The following is a 20,274-nucleotide window of genomic DNA, read 5'->3' as shown; positions in this document are numbered from 1 at the left end:
AAACTCTGTATTATCTCTAATGTTTTATTGGAGAATTATTTTCTTATTCTCTTTAATGGTTTGAGCAATCTTTCATTCTTACATCTGATAATCTGAGCAATGCAGATGAGGATAGCGATATGCAATGTAACAACCAGTGTTGATTTGTATTAATTTGTCTTGAGGCCCTGTACCACTTTGAATGTTGTTGCTTTGATTTGTTTATGTTCGTGATACTGGTATGCTGCTACTGTTCTATTTTTTTGTTTGTTTCTCACGTACTACTCTCTTTAACATTTTTTTAAAAAAAAAACCTTGGTTTTTTAGCATATACTTTGTCAGTTATTCTACCCTTATTATTATAATACACTTACAGACATAATTATCACTTTGATTGGTTAAACATGGAGTAAAAAAGAATCCAGTGTTATGCTTTGCACATGATTTTTCTTTGCTTTTAGAGAGTATTAACTCCTACCTAATCATACCAGGGAAACCTTTGTGTCCCACACTGTAGTATAGATTATATTAGAGGTCAGCATTTTCTTAAACTTTGTTTTGGGGAAGATAATAACATGAAGTAGTTCAGTCTTGTGAGACTGTCTGGGGTGGCATGGAACAGTCACATAGTTGTGTAGAAAATTTGAAGCTTTAGAAGAAAATGCTTGGACATTTATTTTGAAGAATGTAAATTTTTAAACCCTAAAAATCAAGTCACTTTTTAGACATGAAAAACTTGTGGATACCTTCAAAACATGTTGTATTTGAAACGTATCTGTTAAACTTTACAAATTTAAATGTGATTTTTGTGTTAAAATTACTGAAGTTTAAGCAGTCCCTTAATCAGTGGACAACCTTTATTTATTACCTAGAGTAACTGTATAATTTTCTGTTACTGGTATTGGCACATTCGTTAAGGAGACTATTATATAGTATTAAGAGTCCTTAGATGATATATGGGGGGGGGAATAGTTTCTTTTCAAATAAAAGTTAATTTCTTTGGAAAAAAAATTAGCCATGAATATAAAAACATACTATATATTCATAAAAGCTATACATATGTTTACAAAATTTAAGTTTTACTTAATATGAGAAATAGAAACTCTCTTAGGCTTTTAATGAAGGCTTTTAATAAACTATGTTCTTAAATCATATTATATCTTTGAATTAAACAATAAGTTAGAAGAGTCAGTTTTAAAAAAACAACTGAAAAAACAAGTACCACTGTAAAAGAATAAAATGTTACTCTTGGGAATGAAAACATGTATTTACTAAAGAACTGATTCAGTTTCAAAAAACACAGCAGTTGAGGTGAACTGACAACTGGTGGCCAACTCATAACATCCAGCTGAACTAAATCAGTGTGGTACTGGGTATGGAAGGCCCACCTAGTTGTCAAACATAAAAAGGAGAACTGGAGAGGAAGAAGTGGAGCTGTTGGTTGTCCTGGAGAAGCTTGTCATGCTGAGTTTCCTGATATGAACTCAGCTGTTCTCACTGTGGGAGGAGCTTGGGACCCTGCTGTCGCTGAGAATGGCTGCAGTTTACTTTCGGGGAGCTCTGGTCCTTACTCTGGGCATTGCTTCCCAGCTCCGGAGGGGAAGATGGTGCACTGTTCAGTCTTCCGGAGAAGTCTGTCATGCTGGCTTTCCTGATATGAACTCAGCTGTTCTCACTGTCAGAGGGATTCAGGACCTCGTTGTCAGTGAGGATGGTTATGGTACTTTTCAGGGAGCTCTGGTCTTTACTTTGAGCGTCACTTCCTGGCTCCAGTGCAGATTCCTTAGCCTGCTGGCACAGATCCTTCATTCCACTGGCAGAGCCTTTCTAGCTTCCATCACTGACCTTCACACCTTCCCAGTACAGATCCATTAAACAAGCCTGAATGAGACATTGTCATGGGCTCTAGGCCTCCGGTTGGACTCATAGGGAGCATTGTTACGGGCTCTAGGGATTCAGCTGGACTCATGCAGGACAATGCTGTGGGATCCAAGTTCTCAGGTGGATTCTTCAGGTCTTTAGTGTGTGGACAGATTTCCTGTACCCTTTTGTACTTGACTCTTTGGGTGACTACTATAAAATAACCCTATAAATTCTGTGTCCTGTATTAAATTATTTCCCTTGTAAACCCTGACCACAATAGCAATCTTAATTGTTAATAGTGAAGATATTTATCAAAGACCGGAAACTTCAAATTTACAGAAATCTAAAACCTAAGGACATAGATTACTGATATAAGAAACTTCTTTCTGGCGTCATCTCTCTGGAGCAACCTTATGTAGATGCACTGGGGGTTAACTAAGACACGACAACTCCTGCTAGAAAAGGTCACTGTGAAAAATTCTAGGGAATTAAGACACAAAATGAACTACTATCATTAATAAAAATATCATCTTTATGATCCATTAGCCCACAGAATGAAAGATATATGCTATTCTAAACTCTCCATGGCTTTATGAATTTTTAATAAAAGGATATATTCTTGTCTAGAGCCCCTTCCTTCTTTCTTTGCTTCCTGGCTGCCACGGGTTGGAGGAGCTTTCCTCAGCCATCCCCTTTACCATGCCATTTCTGCCTTGGAGCCTACTAAACATGGACTGAACTTCCTGAAGCCATGAGCCAAATAAATCTCTTTTCCTTTAGGTCAATACTCAGATACTCAGTATTTTGTCCCAACAATGGGAAATAACTTATATAGTTATCAAGCATAATGATAAAACACATAAAATATACTCGTTGAATACATAAAATTCTAAAACAACACTGTAAGTTTAAGGTATTAAATTTAGGCAACAGATAAGGAAATTGTTTTTAAAAAGTGAAGGAATTTTCTTAAAGCCAAAACAACCAACAGTTGGGTTAGAACTCAAGCAAGCTTTCTGTTCTTTTCACAACAGCTAGCTTGATAATCTAGGTCTAGGTTTTTATTGTGGTATTTCTATTTATTCTACAGCAGACTGTATTCACTCTAAAAAAAAAGAACTAGGTTAAAATATGATCATAAATTATATCAATATTAAAGCATAAGCTTAGGAGAGATAACACATTAATTTTTGGTAACTAGTAGAAAGGAGGACTTTAATAAATATAAACAAATCATACCATTAATAGGTAAAATTCATATGCTCTTTGAAAGCCTTGATAACTTGGGGCATGATTTCATAATGTACAACAGACAGTATTAAGCATATTTGTAAGGAATAATGAGTTCCACAAATTCTTTCTTACATATCTGCTACATGCATGGACTATGTTAGGAATCTGAAATGCAAAAATGAAAAATACATAGTCTCTATCATCAAAGATAGTGTGACAGTAATATAAACCTTCCTGTTCATGTATTATAATGATCACTACAAGCTCAAATCAGAAAGTCAGTCACTGAGCAGAATTTAATTTTTTATTATTAACATTTATCATAAGCATAATTATAAACTCTTGAGGTATACCACATTTATTTGATATTAAATTAAAAGTCTTCAGCCAGATGTGGTGGCGCATGCCTGTAATCCCAGCAGCACTTGGGAGGCTGAGGCAGGAGGACTCTCCTGAGTTTAAGGCCAGCCTGGGCTCCACAGTGAGTTAAGGCAAGCCTACACTACATAAAGAGACCCTGTCTCAAACAAAGAAACAAACAAACAAAACAAACAAAAAACCAAAAAAAGTCTTCAACTGTAGGAACCTGAGATTTTGTGTCTGCTTTTTGTTTTTTTACTGTTTGTGTGCTTTCTGTATATAATTTAATTTCATCTTTCTCCTGCTCTGCCATTCAAATTTCCCCAATAGTTTTTGTACTACTGTATGCCATGCAGTGTTCTAATGCTTGAACAACGTTGTTGAATAGGAAAGACAAAAGCCCAGCCATCAAGGGATTTCCACTTCAGTGGGAAAATAGACATAAATGCATAATATAAAGTCATGTAATTTTAAGCACTCAGAAGGAAACTAATACAAGCTAAATGGACAGAAAGATACAGAATAGAATATTTTAAGGTAGGGTGATCAGAGGCGGCCTTACTACAGGTAGCATTTTAAGAGACCTACATATAGATACCTTTGGAAAGAACAGCCTTTTAGGGCAATAGCAAAGGTTCCTAGATCAGAATGAATTTGATGTGTTCAAAAAATAATAGTAACACAAATTTGGTTGAAAACAGTGAAACTCAGTGAGTATTTGGGGAGGTCAACAGATACAGAGTCAGAAAGGTTCAAGGAGGCAAGATCCTGTAGGGCTTTGTAGGCTATAGTGAAGTGTCTGAATTTTATTGTAAGAGAAGCCATGAGTGGATTTTAAATAAAAACGTGACATGGTGTAACTGATGTAACATTCCGTTTTTTTTTTTTTTGGAGACAGGGTCACACTATGCAGTTCAGGCTGGCCTTCAACAGCCTTTGTAGCCCAGGTTGGCCTCAAACTCGTGGTGATCCTCCTGCCTCAGCCTCCCGACTGCTGGGATTACAGGTATGCGCCACAATGCCTGGATAATTTATGTTTTTTAAAGAACACATATTGCTGGTTATAAGGAAACAACAGTGCATGCAGGGAAACATGTTCAGAAAGTTGTTGTGGTATATTAGACAAGCATGTTACTGGATATGGTAAGAATATGTCAGATTTAGAAAATATTTTGAAGACAGAGCAACGGATTTTCTGATGGATTACTATGGTATTATGAAGGAAAACAAGCTAAAAGTGTTTAGCGTGAGAAAACAGGTAACAGGTAATGTCAAACGCATATTTGGGGTGAAGAAATCAGAGAGGCAGAGCATTTACCTAGTGTAAACAAAGGCCTAGGATTGGCACTATCCAAAACCAAACCAAACTAAAATGAAATAAAACCACTGCAAAACAACCAAAACCAAAATAAAACAAAACAAATCAAGGGTTCTTCTATGTAAATGTAACATGTCTATCAGAAATCCAAGTAGCCAATCAGATTATCATTCAGAGGAGAAAGTATATATATTTGAGAATCGTAAGCATAAATATGAACTTTATAGCCATAAGCTGGAATAAAACTGCCTAAGTAGGAAATAAATGTAGACAATGGAGATAGCCTCTTGCTATCACACCATTTCTTGACATTGGGAATGCAGTTGCTACCATCAATCCTCTCTCGAATTTTTAACGTCTACAGATACTATTTTAGTGAATGATCTTTGTAACATAAAAATTTATCTTCATCTATGTTCAAAGGAACTGAAGTTTGGCCAGATGAACTCTTTATGTTCAAAGGAACTGAAGTTTGGCCAGATGAACTCTATAATAAGTTGTACTAAAAACTAGAAAATTATGAAGAGTAAGAGGTCAGTATTTTAAAGAATACAATATGCAAGGGAAAAATAGACAAAACAAATGATGAAAAAAACCCCACTATATTTGTAAGAACAAAACACAGTCCTGATATTTTAGCAGTTCTGACAGACATGCTTGATTCTTTATAGAGGGGCAAAATATGATTTATGCATATTAGTAAGGATAAATTAATTCAAAATTTAAACTACTTACCTGCAAGCACAAGGGTAATATTTAGTACAATGAATATTCCGCAAAATAGACCAACTCTAAAAGTAGTCCATGCTGGTGCAGGCTGTGGACAGAATAGTAGCATTTTGAGTATGGGACAAAATATCACATGTATTTAGAAGTATGAGCCTCAAAGTTCTCCAATAAAAATAGTATTTTATGATCTGAACTTTTATAAATCTGGACCAGAGAATCATGCATTCTGCATCATCCTGTAATAACTAAAATAGAAATGGCAGTTTAATTCTTTTACAGAAATGTGAGTAATGAAATAAATAAGATTATAATATTAGGCAACAAATTATTTTATATACATAATGAGTTTTTATTATAGGAGAGCTAAAGATAAAATTTCACTTTTACAGTGTATAAATCTCTAAAAGTTTTGTATTACCCAATTAGAGTTACATATTTGGTACTATGAATAATTAGAGATAATGGCAAAAATAAGACCATTTATTCTCCAAAAGTACTTATCCTATTATCCTGGGAAATTTAAAGTGAATTTTTCAAGGTACACTAGCCTCGAAAAATATTTTTCTTTATTATTAATTTTACATTTATAAAATGATCTTAAACATTACTATTTTCTAAGATAAATAATAGGAAATATCTTAGATTTTACATAGAAAGAGAGGGAAATATAGAAAGAGATAGTCTTATGAGCTTTTTAGTGTTGTTACAGGTAGTATTTTATGAAAAACTTAAAGATGCCTCCTAAAAAAGGCACTGAAGCTAACTTATTATTTATCAGTAAAAGATACTTGTATTGTTAACAAATGAAAGCATCCAGAAGGAAGATGGTCTTTTGTCTTTTCAAAAAAGGATTATCTTTACTTTCAAAAATTGTGCAAAAGAACGTGTATGATGTATTTAGTTTGTTAGAAATAACCAGTGAAGTGAACTTAGCATCCATCACACCTACCTTGAGAAGCACTAACTCTAAAATCTCTACCCCTACATGATGGTGCATTCAGTAAAACATAGTACAAAATAAAAATAAATTTCAATTATTTTAGCACATGGAATCCAAATGTTCCATCACTATTTGTTGAACACACTATTCTTTTCCACTGACTTGCCTGGTATCTATATTGAAAATTCGTTTCCATATACAAGATAATTTACTTTTAGATTCTTTATTTGTTCCACTAAAGCATCTTATTGTGATACTGATATCATACTGTCATGATTATTGTAGCTTTAATAGTAAGTTCTGATATTGGATAATGTCAATTTTTAAATTTAGTTGTCTTGGCTATTCTAGGTTCCTTGCATTCCATATAAATTTTAAAGTTAGCTTACAGTTTTCAATGTAAAGGGCTTTCACATCTTTTGTCAGAATTATTCCTAAACATTTAATAATTTGAAAGTATTACAAACAATACTATTTGAAAATTTTTTGATTTCTAATTTTTTTGCTGATACACAGATGTACAATTAACTTTTGTACATAGATTCTGTATCCTGCAACTCTGCCAAACTCCCTTATTGGTTCTAATAGCTATTCTATAGATTCACTGTATTTTCTACATGGATCATCAAGTTAATGACAAAAAAATAAATAAAAACAGCCCATTAAACCTCATCAGTTTTACTTTTCCTTTCTAATCTGAATGCTTTTTACTTCCTTTTCTTACCTTATCATCTGGCTATTATCACCTTGTCCAATGTTAAATAAAAGTAGAGTGAATATGCTCTTACATTCCTAGTCTTAGAGAGAAAGCACTCAGGCTTTACCATTAACTATGATATTAATTGCAGGTATTTTCATAGATACCATTTATTAGAATGTGAAAGTTCTTTCTTGTACTAATTTCAATTCCAGTGACATCACAGAAAATATTTCATATGACTTAAAATCTTTTTAAATTTATTAAGACTTGTTTTCTGACACAAATATACACTTAAATGATTTTTTGGAGGTGTAACTACTATGTAGATATAATTTAATACATACATTTTTGGTATAACAGCAGTATTCTATATGAAGCTATGTAGTACACCAACACTTTATAATCCATTATAAGCTTTGGCTGAAATTTTTTTAAGGTACCACAGCCAACAATCAACCAGACTGCTCTGATTAAATAAGTAAACAAATCAGTGGAAACAAATACTAACCTGAGCAGCTCCCAAAGGGGGGACACGTAAACGCTTCATAGCCTTTTGTCTGTCACCATCTTCAAGTTCATTGGTTACTACGGCCTAGAAAGACAAGTTATCAAATTTTGATATGTTATTCTAAACTTAATGATATGTAAATAATTCTGTATCATTTTATATATGTCTATTATATATAATATATATTATGTTTTATATCCTGATTTCCTCTTGGTGAATGTATACCAATACAGCAAAAGAAAAAAATCATGAAAAAGAATAGATGTATTCAAAGCTAGCAACTATTTACAAAACAAGAATGGAAATGTAGAATTATTTCTGTAAAATAAGACATGTTATTAAAAATATTATAAATGAGTAGGGGTGCTTTACCTCAGTTTCAGAGATGAGCTGGTTGATTTTCTTGCATATATAAAATGGGGCCACTTCTACATGAGCAACTCGCCAATCTGCTCCACGAGACGTTTCCAGGATCTTGTCATGCTTTTTAAGGATTTTTCGAAACCCTGTAAAATTCAGATTCTATGGAAAGAAATGTGAAATTCAACTATAATTTTTACCATCCTCAAAGAAAATGAAAAATAATGACTACTAAATACTGACAGAGCTGAGTGGACAAAAACTGGTACCTAGGGAAATGGCAATGCTTTCATAAAAGCATTTACTATTAAGAGGACAAGACTTTTCTATCTTATTTCACTTAATCTTTTCAAGGTAGTATGGTACTGATAATACAAAGAGACCCTGAACTACAAATTCTATTATTTCTCTCCCCCAAAATGTAAAGTCCTAAGGTAAAACATTTTTATTTTCATTTTTCTATGTATAACTGTCTTCAAAATAGCTTTTGTATTATCTTGTTCCTTTGGCCAAAATCAGAAAACATTTTGATTTCCCTTCCACTAGGAAAACTTGCAATGAAAATCACCTAGTTCTCTTAACTTTCATTTTTCTTGCATCTCAGTCTGGGGCAGGAGTGTGAGGAAGTCAGTACAAAGAAGTAACCATGCATACAGGATTTAATTAATAATGGATAGGAGCTCCCTCTTTTCCTCAATTTCTTCAATATTAAAATACTGTATTTTCTACATTCTCAAAGTCTGTTGCTACTTGCCTATCACTTGAAAAGGCAGAAAATTGTTGCTTTGTAAGGCTAGATCTGTAAGTCAGAGGTCTCCCAAATTTGCTCATCATACAGCTCCATTAATAAAACATTGAACATTCACTGAAATAAGCTTTGCTTATTTGTTTACAAATTTTTCCTCATACTTTAATATACAATCTTAAGTGAATAGAGCAGAACTTTTTGTTCAGTAAGAGCAGAACTTTTATAATTAACAATTCTGTTTCCCAAGGAGCTTTTTTAGTGGTTTTTATAATGACCCAAAACAAGTTGCTCAAAGTTAACAGAATGTAACAAGGGTGTTGTCCTGTAACATAAAAGCATATTAGTAAATTATAAAATATAAATATTTTATAGTATTACAGAAATGCACAATTCTTTTTCAAAATTGTCACAAAATTTAAAAATAAAAATTAAATTACAAATTTATGGATAACCCTGGCACAACAGTGCACACCTATAATCTCAGCACTGTAGGAGGCACTCAGGCAGGAGGATTACAAATTTGAGCCAGTCTGGGAAACTTAGCAAGACCCTGTCTCAAAATAAAAAAATAAATGTAGCTCAGTACAAAGGCCCTGGGTTCAATCCTCAGCACCAAAGGGGGAAAAAAAGCTATGAATAAAATTTCAAAGAAAAAGAATTTACCATTACATATACCTTATATCATTACTTTTCTACTAAATTGTTTTCCACCTGGGTTCTTTGATGAAATATTAAATTACTAAAGAAAATAGAATTATGAAAGGGAAATAAGTACATGCATTAACAATTTAGACTGATACACATATGGGACTTTAATTACTTTTGATTTTAAAATTCTCACAGACCTCAGTAATACTTTTTGTTGCATGACTTTTGTTGTATCATCTCATGGTGTCCTAACCACACAGAAGTAAAAATCGCAAGGATAAAATAGAAGGCAAACAGTAACCAGATCTCTCTAAAGAGCAGAACTCCCCATTTTAATATTCATTATTGAACAAATTATCAGTTTGTCCTTCCTCTTTCCTGTCCTTCCCTCCCTTCTCCTCCCCCTGCCTCCTTCTTTCCTTCCTTTTTATTACTGGGGATAGAATCCAGGACTACAACCCCCAGAACTTTTTATTTTTAGACTGGGTCTTGCTTTGTTGCCCCTGCTGGGATCAAACTTGTGATCCTCCTGCCTCAACTTCACAGAGTGCTGAGATTACAGCCATGCATTAATGTACCTGGCTAAATTTATTTAATTAAATTCTTTATAGAAAATTCTTTATAGAATTTAATTATGTAACAGACTTATAAAGAATTACAAATGAATGAATGCTCCATATTTCCATAATTCAGTGTACATGGTAGTTCACTACTTTCACATCGGGTTTTTAAAATATTGAGTGATATAACAGCCTAGATTTTTAGTTTCAACACACACCTGGTACAACCTAATTTCTTCAGAATTTTTTTTTTAATATGGCTACATTGCAGTCTAGGGACAATTAAAATGAAAGGATTATTTTAGTTGCAAGCTGAAAAGTCAAGATCTTTTATTTTACCGGTATTAGCTGCAGAAATGTTAATTGTCCAACTGCTGTTCTTTTATTTTATTAATGTCTATAGCAGGAACATTAACTGTTCAATTGCTTTTGTAGAAATTTTGCTAGTGGTTAAGTGGAATATAAAAGCTCTTATATCCAATAATATAAAAGCTCTTATATCCAACAATAGGGTAGCATATATTATTTTTTTTACTTACCACTCCCAGAGCTGCCTTTAAAAACAGGAAGCAAATTGTGAGTCAGAGTCAAATATTATACAATTGTTTTAATCTTCAAAATTAAAATTTGTTAACTGTTTTACTACTTCTAATACATAGATTTTAGTCAACAAGGACATCAAAAACCTCAAGAATAAAGATAATTAATGACTTTCCTTTTTGGATTGAATAGTATAGTATATACCTTAGTATAGCTCTAGGTAATTCTATTTATTAGAATTTCTCATTTACTTAAAAGTGCCATTTTCCAGGGTAAGAATCTAAGTACCTGATAGTTCTGCAGCAGGATAAGACTGAGGTAGAACTCACTGAAGGCCAGTTTAAGGTCTTTAATATTTCTGTGTTGGACACGTTCCTCATGGGACAGGTGGAAGACGGGCTTTCTGCGTTGTCGCAGCGTAGTAACACCAGTGCTTTCTTTCTGTGCATCCAGTGATGACTGAAGCTCATTCTGAAGTGTAGCAAACCTGCGCTGAGCCTCTGCGAGCTTCTCTGTAAGAAATAAAACACAACTGTTGAATCAGTAAGATCAAAGCTGAAAAAACTCTCACTGACTTTTTGAGTTTTTACTAATTAACCTAATTTGCTTCTCCAGATTTTCTAGGAACAAAATGTTACATGTAGTGTTTAGAATTAGATAGGAAAAATATTCTGGTTAACATCTCCTTTTCCTTCTATCTTTCACTTGCTTCCCTGCAAAATTGTTATTGTACCTTTTTTTAATAGATCAAGAAAAAAAATATAAAGAGCTACTAAGAGTGGAAATATGAAATGGTACAGTCACTCTGAAATTTGAAAAAGTTTGGCAGTTCTCAAAAGGTTAAACAGTGTTACCATGATTCAGCAAATCCACATCTAGATATATATCTAGGAGATATATATTCAAAAGGTGGAAATAACCAAAATGTCCACCAACTGATGAATAAACAAAATGTAATATGCTCACATACACATGGGAGCCTTGCAAAAGAAGACATACTAATTAATGCTACATCATGAATGGACCTTAACAATATGTAAAGGAAAATAAGTCAGACATAATATACCCCCCTATTGTATGTTTCCATTTATATGAAATATCCATAATAGGGAAATCCATAGATAGAAAGTAAATTAGAGCTTTCCAGTGGCTATGAGAAATGGAATGAGGAGTGTCTGCTAATGAGTATGGGCTATTTGGGGGAAATGATGAAAATATTTTGGAATTATAAAGTGGGGATGGTTGTAAAAACTTATAAATATATTTTAAACCACTAAACTGCATACTTTAAAAAAGTGAATTTTATGCTATGTAAAAAGTCTTATTTTTAAAAAGCTACTGTTATGGTTTGTGTCTGGGTGTCCCCCCAAAGCCTCATGCGGTCATGGGGCAGGCTTTTACTTTGATTGATTATGGGTGTGAGAGCTACACCTGCCCTGGGGTGGATAGTTTGCATATATAAGGGAGAGGAAGAGGCTGCTTGCAGCCATTCCTCCCTTTTGTGTTTGTTACTTTTGCTGTGTTCTGGCTCAATGAGCTGCAGCCCCCTGCCATGTGCCACTCTGCCTTGTAACCTGCCAAGGCATGGACTGAAACCTCCACAAACTGTAAGCGAAATAAACCTTTCCTTCCTTAATTTTGGGCATCAGGTATTTTGTCCCAGCAACGAGAGAAAAATAACCGAGACAGCTACCAAGAAATGTTTATATTTCTGGTTAAGGTTTAGTGCAGAAATAGGATTAGAATTTGGCCTTTAGGTTTTTAATCTGTTGTATTTCCCACTAAACCTCACCATTCTTTCAAGAGAAGTGTTTTAGGAGATTGAAACTTGCAAATTAAGTGTTCAAAAATTAGGTATTATCTGGAGATTATACGTTCTGTGTGTGTGTTTGACAGAGAGAGAGAGAGAGAGAGACAGAGAGAGAGAGAGAGAGAGATACATACTGGTATATAGCTGTCCCTCAGTACTCAAAAGGGAGTGGCCCCAGGACCCAAAACCTGCAGGTGTTCAAGACCCCTTACATCTTCATATAACCTATACACATCCTTCCATATACTTTAACTCACGTCTAGATTACATATAGTATCTAATACAACGTAAATAGTTGTTATATTGTATTGTGTAAGAAATGTCAACAAGAGAAGTCTGCACTTGTTCAGTATAGATGCATTTGTGTGTGTGTGTGTGTGTGTGTGTGTGTGTGTGTATGGTGCTGGAGATTGAATACAGAGCCTCACACATGCTAGGGTAGTGCCCTATCACTGAGCTACACTCTTAGTTTTCTCAAATACTTTTGATCTGCAACTGATTAAATTCACAGATGGAAGAATCATTAGGATAGAAGGTAAACTACATTTAAAAATAGTAACTTTTGAGTCTACAACAGTACATTTGAATGAAGCAAATCTGGATTCATAGTCTTGCCTCATTTACTAGTATGACTTAGTTTTTGTTTTTTTGTACTGGGAATTGGGAATCGAACTCAGGACCTTGTGCGTGCCAGGCAGGAGCTTGTGTTGCTGAGCTATATCCCCGGCCCTGATTTAGTTATTTTTTTCTTATTCTTCATAGCTAGTTAAGTATTTTTCTTTATTTTTCATGGCTGAAATGGAGGTAATATCAACTCTCTTATCATATGGTTGAAAAGATGAAATGAATACAAAATAATGTTAAGATGGGCAATAAAAGACCGATCATGGGGCTCACTATGTGGATGCTGGTCCCAGACTGCTGGAGAAGGTGTTTTTATGTAATACACTGGGCTGGAACCCCAGTAGAGAAATGTAAAGACCAAGATGAAGTTTAATCTAATGTGAAATCTTGGTTTCTTAAAATGCCAAGGGACATAGCCCTTAGTAAATAAAGAAAATAAATATAATAAAGCATTATTTATGACTCATTTTTCTCAAAGTTCTCCCTTTCCTTGCTCTGTATACTTTTATACTATCTTCTTCCCTTAATCTTAAATATTTTTGTCTCTTCTGACACTGCTTCATGATTTACTGCTTTCATTAGTCATTCCTATAGGATGCTTCTGAGATTCATCTCTATCCTTAATCATTTACAGATTTTTGTTTTCTTATTTTTGATTATTTATTTTTTCCTTGTATCATGTGATTTCAAATCAGGTTTCCATTCCTCTTTCTAAATTAATTTCATCAACAGGCCTCTCTCCATCTGGGATTTGCTTAGCTTCTAGAGACCAATTTTACATCCTCTCCACCACCAACAACCACCCCTCTAGGAGGCCCAGAAAATTCCTTCACTAAGATATACAGAAAATGCATTAATGAGGAGAGACCCTGCATCCTTGAAAAGCTCTACATTTGTTCTCCATTGCAAGCCAGGAATGGTCCTGAGAGATGTCTCCATTGAGATGGGCTCCCTGATTTCAGTGCAGATAAAAAAGATCCTGGATTGGAAAGGCCAGATGATAGATTGCATCAAAATAAGATGGGTCTTTCATCATAAAGGCAACAATGTTGGCCCCTCAAAATTTTTGGCTATGGTAAACTGATCATGGTTACTCTTAGGAATGAAATAAATGGGTACAAAATTAAATACCGTTTGATTGCTGTAACTGAAAAAAAAAAAAAACAAAACACAAAACTCCTGGTCTAGGGGTCAAACCCTTGACGTTAGTCACCACAATGGAGAGTTACAACTTTCCACTGTTTCCAGATCTAAGCTCATACACACACCCAGAAACCAATGATTGGAGGGGATACCAGGATCCCTTTTGAATGGGAGCCTGGTTTGCAGCACTTCCACAAAACTTTATCCAATCCTTTCTCTAAGAACCTAGAGGCCATTTACTATGGTAACTGTGCATTTGGGGAAACTTCCAGGCTTACTAGGTAGTGGCTTTTGTATCAGTTTTATATTGCTGTGTAACAAATTATCACAAACAGCTTAAAACTTCATTATTACCTCATAGTTTATAGACAAGAAGTTCAAGTATGACAGCTGGATTCTCTAGCAGGCTCTCACAAAGCTAACATCAAAATGTCAACAGGGGTTCTTTCTCATCTGGAGCTTGGGTTCCTCTTTCAAGCTCATGTAACTGTGGCAGAATTCAGTTCTTTGTAGCTATGAGACCAAGGGCCCCTTTTCCTTACTGTACATCATTTGGGATCTGACTTCAGCTCCTATAGATCACTCTTACCCTCTCCATCATCACAGTCAGCAATGGAGAAATTCCTAAGTGCCAAGTTCCTCTCTGTTTGAACTGCTTTTCCTAGGAATAGCTCAGCCCCTTTAAAAGAGCTCACTCGATTAGAGAGGGTTCACATGTTTGAACTTCCTTTCTTAAAGATAACTAATTGGGGACTATAATTACATCTGCCAAATTCCTCACAGCAGGACTTAGGTTAGCTTTTGAATAAATAACTATAAGAAAATACATTGCCTTAAGTGGAAGGGATTTTGGAGGCCACATTACAATTATTCTCTGAGCTGAAACAAATTTCTGGAGACTCCAAACAACACTGTGGTCCTGTAGTCAAACTGCAGATTATGATGTTCAGGTGATAGCTACAATATTAATCCAGGTTTGACTCAGAGTGGACCCAGTGGTCCATGGATTCATTCTCTGAAAACATTCTCACCTCCAGAATATAAAATTAGAATAGATATACTAGATCACAAGTAAAGTATCTATACTGATCCTGACTCAGAGGTAAGAAATACTGCAGTAGGAAATGTTCAGTGGAAGTTCTTTTAACTTTCCATTATTAAAATAAAATTGCAATGGTTAGTGCCACCATCAGAGACTTGACAGATAGACAGTAACACCTAACATCACATCACCATTTAATGTAGCCATATGTGCAAAAGTTGGATGAACCCTGGAAAATAACTGTGGGTTATTGTACTTAACCAGGTGTTCTCTGCTGGTAGCTGCTATTCTGGATATGATACCTTCATAGGAGCTAATCAATACAGCCTATAATGCCTGGTATGCAACCATACATCTGATAATGCTGGTACTGAACTACACACCCAATATTGCAGCTATTCATCAGGCAGACCCAGCACTGACCTGTCCTGATGTATTACCCACTGGGACTGGCCAGACACCTACGAGCAGGTTGAGTGCACTGGATACCTTCTATCATGCAGAGGACAGAGACTGCTCTTTGGAGTGAATCCATTTTTTATATGGATGTGCTTTCCCTGTCCATAATACTTCTGCTAGCACTACCATGTCCTGAAATGTTTTATTCATTATCATGGTATTCCACACAGCCTTGTTTCTCATTAAGGAACTTGTTACATAGCAAAGGCAAAAAAATCAACGGGCTCATTCTCATGAAATAAAAGAACCTTATCACCTACTCAGAAATAGATGGCCTAATAGAAAGGTTTAGTACAGATGAGCTAGGAGACAAAAGTCTAAAAAAGACAGATTCTATCTTACAGCATATAATAATGAAACCATTATATAGTATTGTCTCTATGATAACAAAAATATAAAGCCTAAGAATCAAGAGTAGAAGTGGTTCTTCTTTGTAAATCTCATAACCACTCATACAATGCTGGTTTTCCAACCCATAATGTGAACTCTGCCTGTTGATAAGTTCTCAAAGGGAGAAATACTTCTATTAGAGGAACATAACTGTTCTCTGAATTGGAAGACAAGACTGCTACCTGGCCATTTGGGGCCCCTTATTCTGCAGAATCAAAAAGCAAAGGAAGATTTTAATGGTTAAAGAAAATACATAATCACAAAGGTAAATTAACCAAAAGTGTTGCCAACATATTTTTGGATACAGATTTTTAATAAATTGCAAAAGATTCAATACATTATTATGAGTTTCGTGTTACATGGCTTTGCTCAATACAAAGTATTATACGTGTTTTTCCTCAGGACATTTAAGGAAGGCTAGGCTAAGCTATAGTGTTTGGTCAGTTAGGTGTATTAAATAAATCCATTTTAAATTTATGATATTTTCAGTTTACAATGAGTTACTGAAAAGTAGCCTTGTCATAGGCTGAGAAACTCAACCACAGGTAGTAGGCTTAATTAATGTTTGTTGAAGTAATGAGTAAAAAGCTCTCTCTAGTAATCCACATTCCCATATAAAAATGGAGGAGAGGGGCTGGGGATTTAGCTCAGCAGCAAAAGCGCCTGCCTGGCAAGCGCAAGGTCGTGAGTTCGGTTCCCGGTACTGGAGAAAAACCAAAAAAAAAAAAAGGAGGAGAAATCAGAATTTCAGGTATATTTTTCTACTTTGTTTAAATTAGCGATTCCCTTCCTTAAGGAAATAACTATCTAGAGGAACATATAAAACTTCTTGAATAGAGGTAGGGAAGTAACATTTGTAGTTTGAAAGAATCATATTTAGTATTACTACAATTATGTTATAAGCTTGTAAAGTCTTAAAAGGACAAGAAACACTGCTTTTGACCAACTGTCCAAATCTATTTTGCAATGAATCCTCAATTTTCTACAGCAAGATTACCAAAAAGTTCATCTATATGCAACTGCATAGACCTGGGAAAAAGCTATATATGTATATAGAAATATACTTTGACCTATGAATGAAGATCTATAAATACACTTATAAAAATAAAATTTTCTAATTTTATGAAAATAGCCTATTTTTACAATAAATTTCAATTTCTAATGCTAGTAAATCAAGCGACCATGAATAAGAAAAAATTATTTTAATAACATACTTTAATGTCACAAACTTCATACAACATATCTGATAAAAATTTCCAATAACAATTCAAGAATTTTCGAAGTACTTGTGTGTTCCTCAAAGAGCTAACACTCTTGTTAAGATCATTTTCCCATCTTCTTACTTCAGAAAAAAGTTATTTCAGAATTACAAACTATTTGCAGAACAGCAAAGCTATTAATTATATTGTTATATAATTGAAGAATTCTTTAGAATATACTGTCTGAAAATATTTTTATTGTTTATCTACCTGTCTTTTTATTATTACCATCTTGCAGATTCAATTTATAGACCTCACTGTTAATTTGAAATATATAAAGTTAAGTTTATAAGACTTTTGATCCATCACAGATGATTCAAGATAATTAATCTCATTACATTACATGCAATTTTTATACTGCTTTCATCTGAAATTCTTACCAATAAAAACAGTATATCTCAAATACTGAAGAGCTAGGGGACTTCTAGGTCACATATTAATGTTTCTACCACAAAGAAACCCCTTCTATTCAAAATTCCTCTCTTCTTCCATCGTCTTCAAATACTAAAGGATTTTATCTATAAAGTTAAATATTCGCCTATTTCTTATTAGCCAAAAGCATATAACAAAAAAAAAAGCAATAAAATAACTTGTACCTGGTTATCTGAACATTGAAAATAACTTCTGATTCCCAACAATTGGAATCCTAGAGGGCTGGGAATCAATTTGCTCATTTTACAAGCAAATACATGGAGGCCTAGAAAGATTAAATAGTAAACATCCAAAAAAACAAAAGGTTTAATATGTAACTACCAGATAATAGAATTGGTATTTTCATTCTGCTTTGTTTGGCTGTTTTTGGTGTGATGAGATATAGAGAATAAAACAATCTGTTTTGGGCATTTAAAAGTTTCAGTCAAGGAAGTGTATAACTTAGCTGGGTGTGGTGGCACATGCCTATAATCCCAGCACTGGGGAGGCTGAGGCAGGAGGACTGCCTTGAGTTCGAGGCCAGCCTGGGGTACAAAGGGAGTTCAAGGTCAGCCTGAACTGCATAGTGAGACCCTGTCTCAAAACGAATATATATAACTTTCTTTTTTTTTTTTTTTGGTTTTTCTCCAGTACCGGGAACCGAACTCACGACCTTGCGCTTGCCAGGCAGGCGCTTTTGCCGCTGAGCTAAATCCCCAGCCCCTATATATAACTTTCTAAATGACTATTATTACCTGACTTAAATAATTTGTAAGATGTACATAGGTGGAAGTTTAATAAGCTTAACTTACCCCTATATTATTTAGTTTTTCATTTGTCCTAGCACCGAGGATCACAGTCAACAAGACAATATGCTGTGGAGAAGGTAGCTAAATAAGGTGAGAAATGATAACTATTCAGAGCAAGTGCCAAATTCTGTTTCTGTCAATCATGTCTTCATATTACCCATCACTTTCTGACCTGGCAAAAAGTCAGTCTGCAGTCTATCAATTCGTGCCTACTCTGGGTGACTTCAAGACATGCTCTAGTGGCCCTGCCAATAGATAAGCATTGAATCAGTACCCCAATTTTTAATAGCTAGCCTAAAATTATTTTTTAGAAATAACCTAGTTTAACATACTATTTTTCAAACTGAGTACTGTAATCTGATATGGGGTGATGAAACCAATTTAGTATATCATAATCAGCATTTTAAAAAGCAAACATAAGAAGTATAAAAATGGAACATATTATAAGCTATAATAAATATCTCATACAAATATTTAATTATTTAAATATATTACATATTCACACACAAGGGTATATAAAACATGTGTACCTGAATATGTATGCTGGGTGATATTACAGATGTATTTTTCATTGTAACTCAGAATGTTAAAATTTACAGCATCTCAAAATAGAACAGTTATATACTGCTGAGAGTAATTTTTTTTTTTTTTTTTTTTTTTTTTTTTCCCCGGTACCGGGCATTGAACTCATGACCTCGCACTTGCCAGGCAGATGCTGTGCCACTGAGCTAAATCTCCAGCCCCTGCAAGTAATTTTTTTATAAATCAAGAAGCATTATTTATTCTTTATGATATAATCACCCCTTTAGAATTGGGATCATGTAACCATTCAAAAACAATCACAGTGAAGAGAAATGCTAATAGACTTCATCTTATACATTGTTTTTTATAGCCTCTGCTCATATCGAATAGCCTTTAATCCAAACATGCTTTCTAATGCAAATATCCTTTCATTCTCTTCTTCCTCCTCCCCCAATGGCTGCTTTCTTTCTGTCTACATTGCTAGTTCTCCCTTAACCTTCCACCTCTTAATTGTGGAAATTTTATCTTTGTCCTTGGAACACTGCAATTTCTTCTTCACAATTTTCCCTTGTAGAAAATCTATCCATTTGCATGGCTTCAAGTAATACTTTTATCTCTGGCTTCTACGTGCTTCTAAACTAGTGTAAAAGGCATGCACTTATGCCCTTTAAACTATTCCCTTTACCTAGAAGAAGGAGGAGGAGAATATAGTTTAAAAATGTGCTTTCTTGTTTATAGTTTGAAGGGAGTGACTTGCTAAGAAGAACAAACCAATAAAAAGGGATTTTAAATACGTTTATTCAGTTATCCTCATTGCAATCATTACTGAAGCAACGTCTAAAGAGTTAGGATTCATTCTGTAATTGTAGAGATTTGCCACAAAATCGAGAGGGATATATTACTTCTACAAAGATAGGAAAATTCAGTTGTCATAGCACATGTCTGTAATCCCAGCTACTCAGGAGGTTGAGGCAAAGGATCAGGTCATCTTAGGCAACTTAATGACACCCTGTCTCAAAAAAAAAAAAAAAAGACTGGAGGAAAATAAATGAGGATGAGAATACATATTTTAGGGAATTGTGGCCTTTATTTTTATTTGTAAAGTAGGGAATATAATGAGCAAGATGAAAACAGTTAAGAATTGGGAAAATGGGTTGGGAGGGCTCAATGGTAAAGCACCTGTCTTACATACATGAAGCCACAGATTTAATCCCCAGGACTTCCAAAAAAGAAAAAAAAAATCATGAGAATGACATAAAACTTACAACTGCACTCTGGATCATGGAAACAAGCACTGATTAGGAACCACAGGCAGTTTT

The 20,274-nt window shown here is 34.4% G+C and overlaps 1 protein-coding gene across 1 annotated transcript in view; it reads right to left on the bottom strand.

Moving 5' to 3' along the window:
- Xpr1 (xenotropic and polytropic retrovirus receptor 1) overlaps positions 1–20,274 on the bottom strand; it is a 149,597-nt gene that overhangs the window by 57,832 nt on the left and 71,491 nt on the right. Inside the window, exons 4-7 of the mRNA XM_013503153.1 lie at positions 10,775–10,998; positions 8,003–8,152; positions 7,631–7,714; positions 5,489–5,570 (exon numbers count right to left, since the gene is read on the bottom strand). Coding sequence (XP_013358607.1) covers positions 5,489–5,570; positions 7,631–7,714; positions 8,003–8,152; positions 10,775–10,998 — 540 coding nt within the window. The remainder of the gene's footprint in view (positions 1–5,488; positions 5,571–7,630; positions 7,715–8,002; positions 8,153–10,774; positions 10,999–20,274) is intronic.

The sequence above is a fragment of the Chinchilla lanigera genome, unplaced genomic scaffold (genome assembly GCF_000276665.1).
Source record: "Chinchilla lanigera isolate Chin_1 unplaced genomic scaffold, ChiLan1.0 scaffold00005, whole genome shotgun sequence".
In the NCBI taxonomy this organism is placed as follows: domain Eukaryota; kingdom Metazoa; phylum Chordata; class Mammalia; order Rodentia; family Chinchillidae; genus Chinchilla; species Chinchilla lanigera.
Note: the sequence above shows the minus strand (reverse complement) of the source record. Positions and strands in the feature narration are given on the sequence as shown.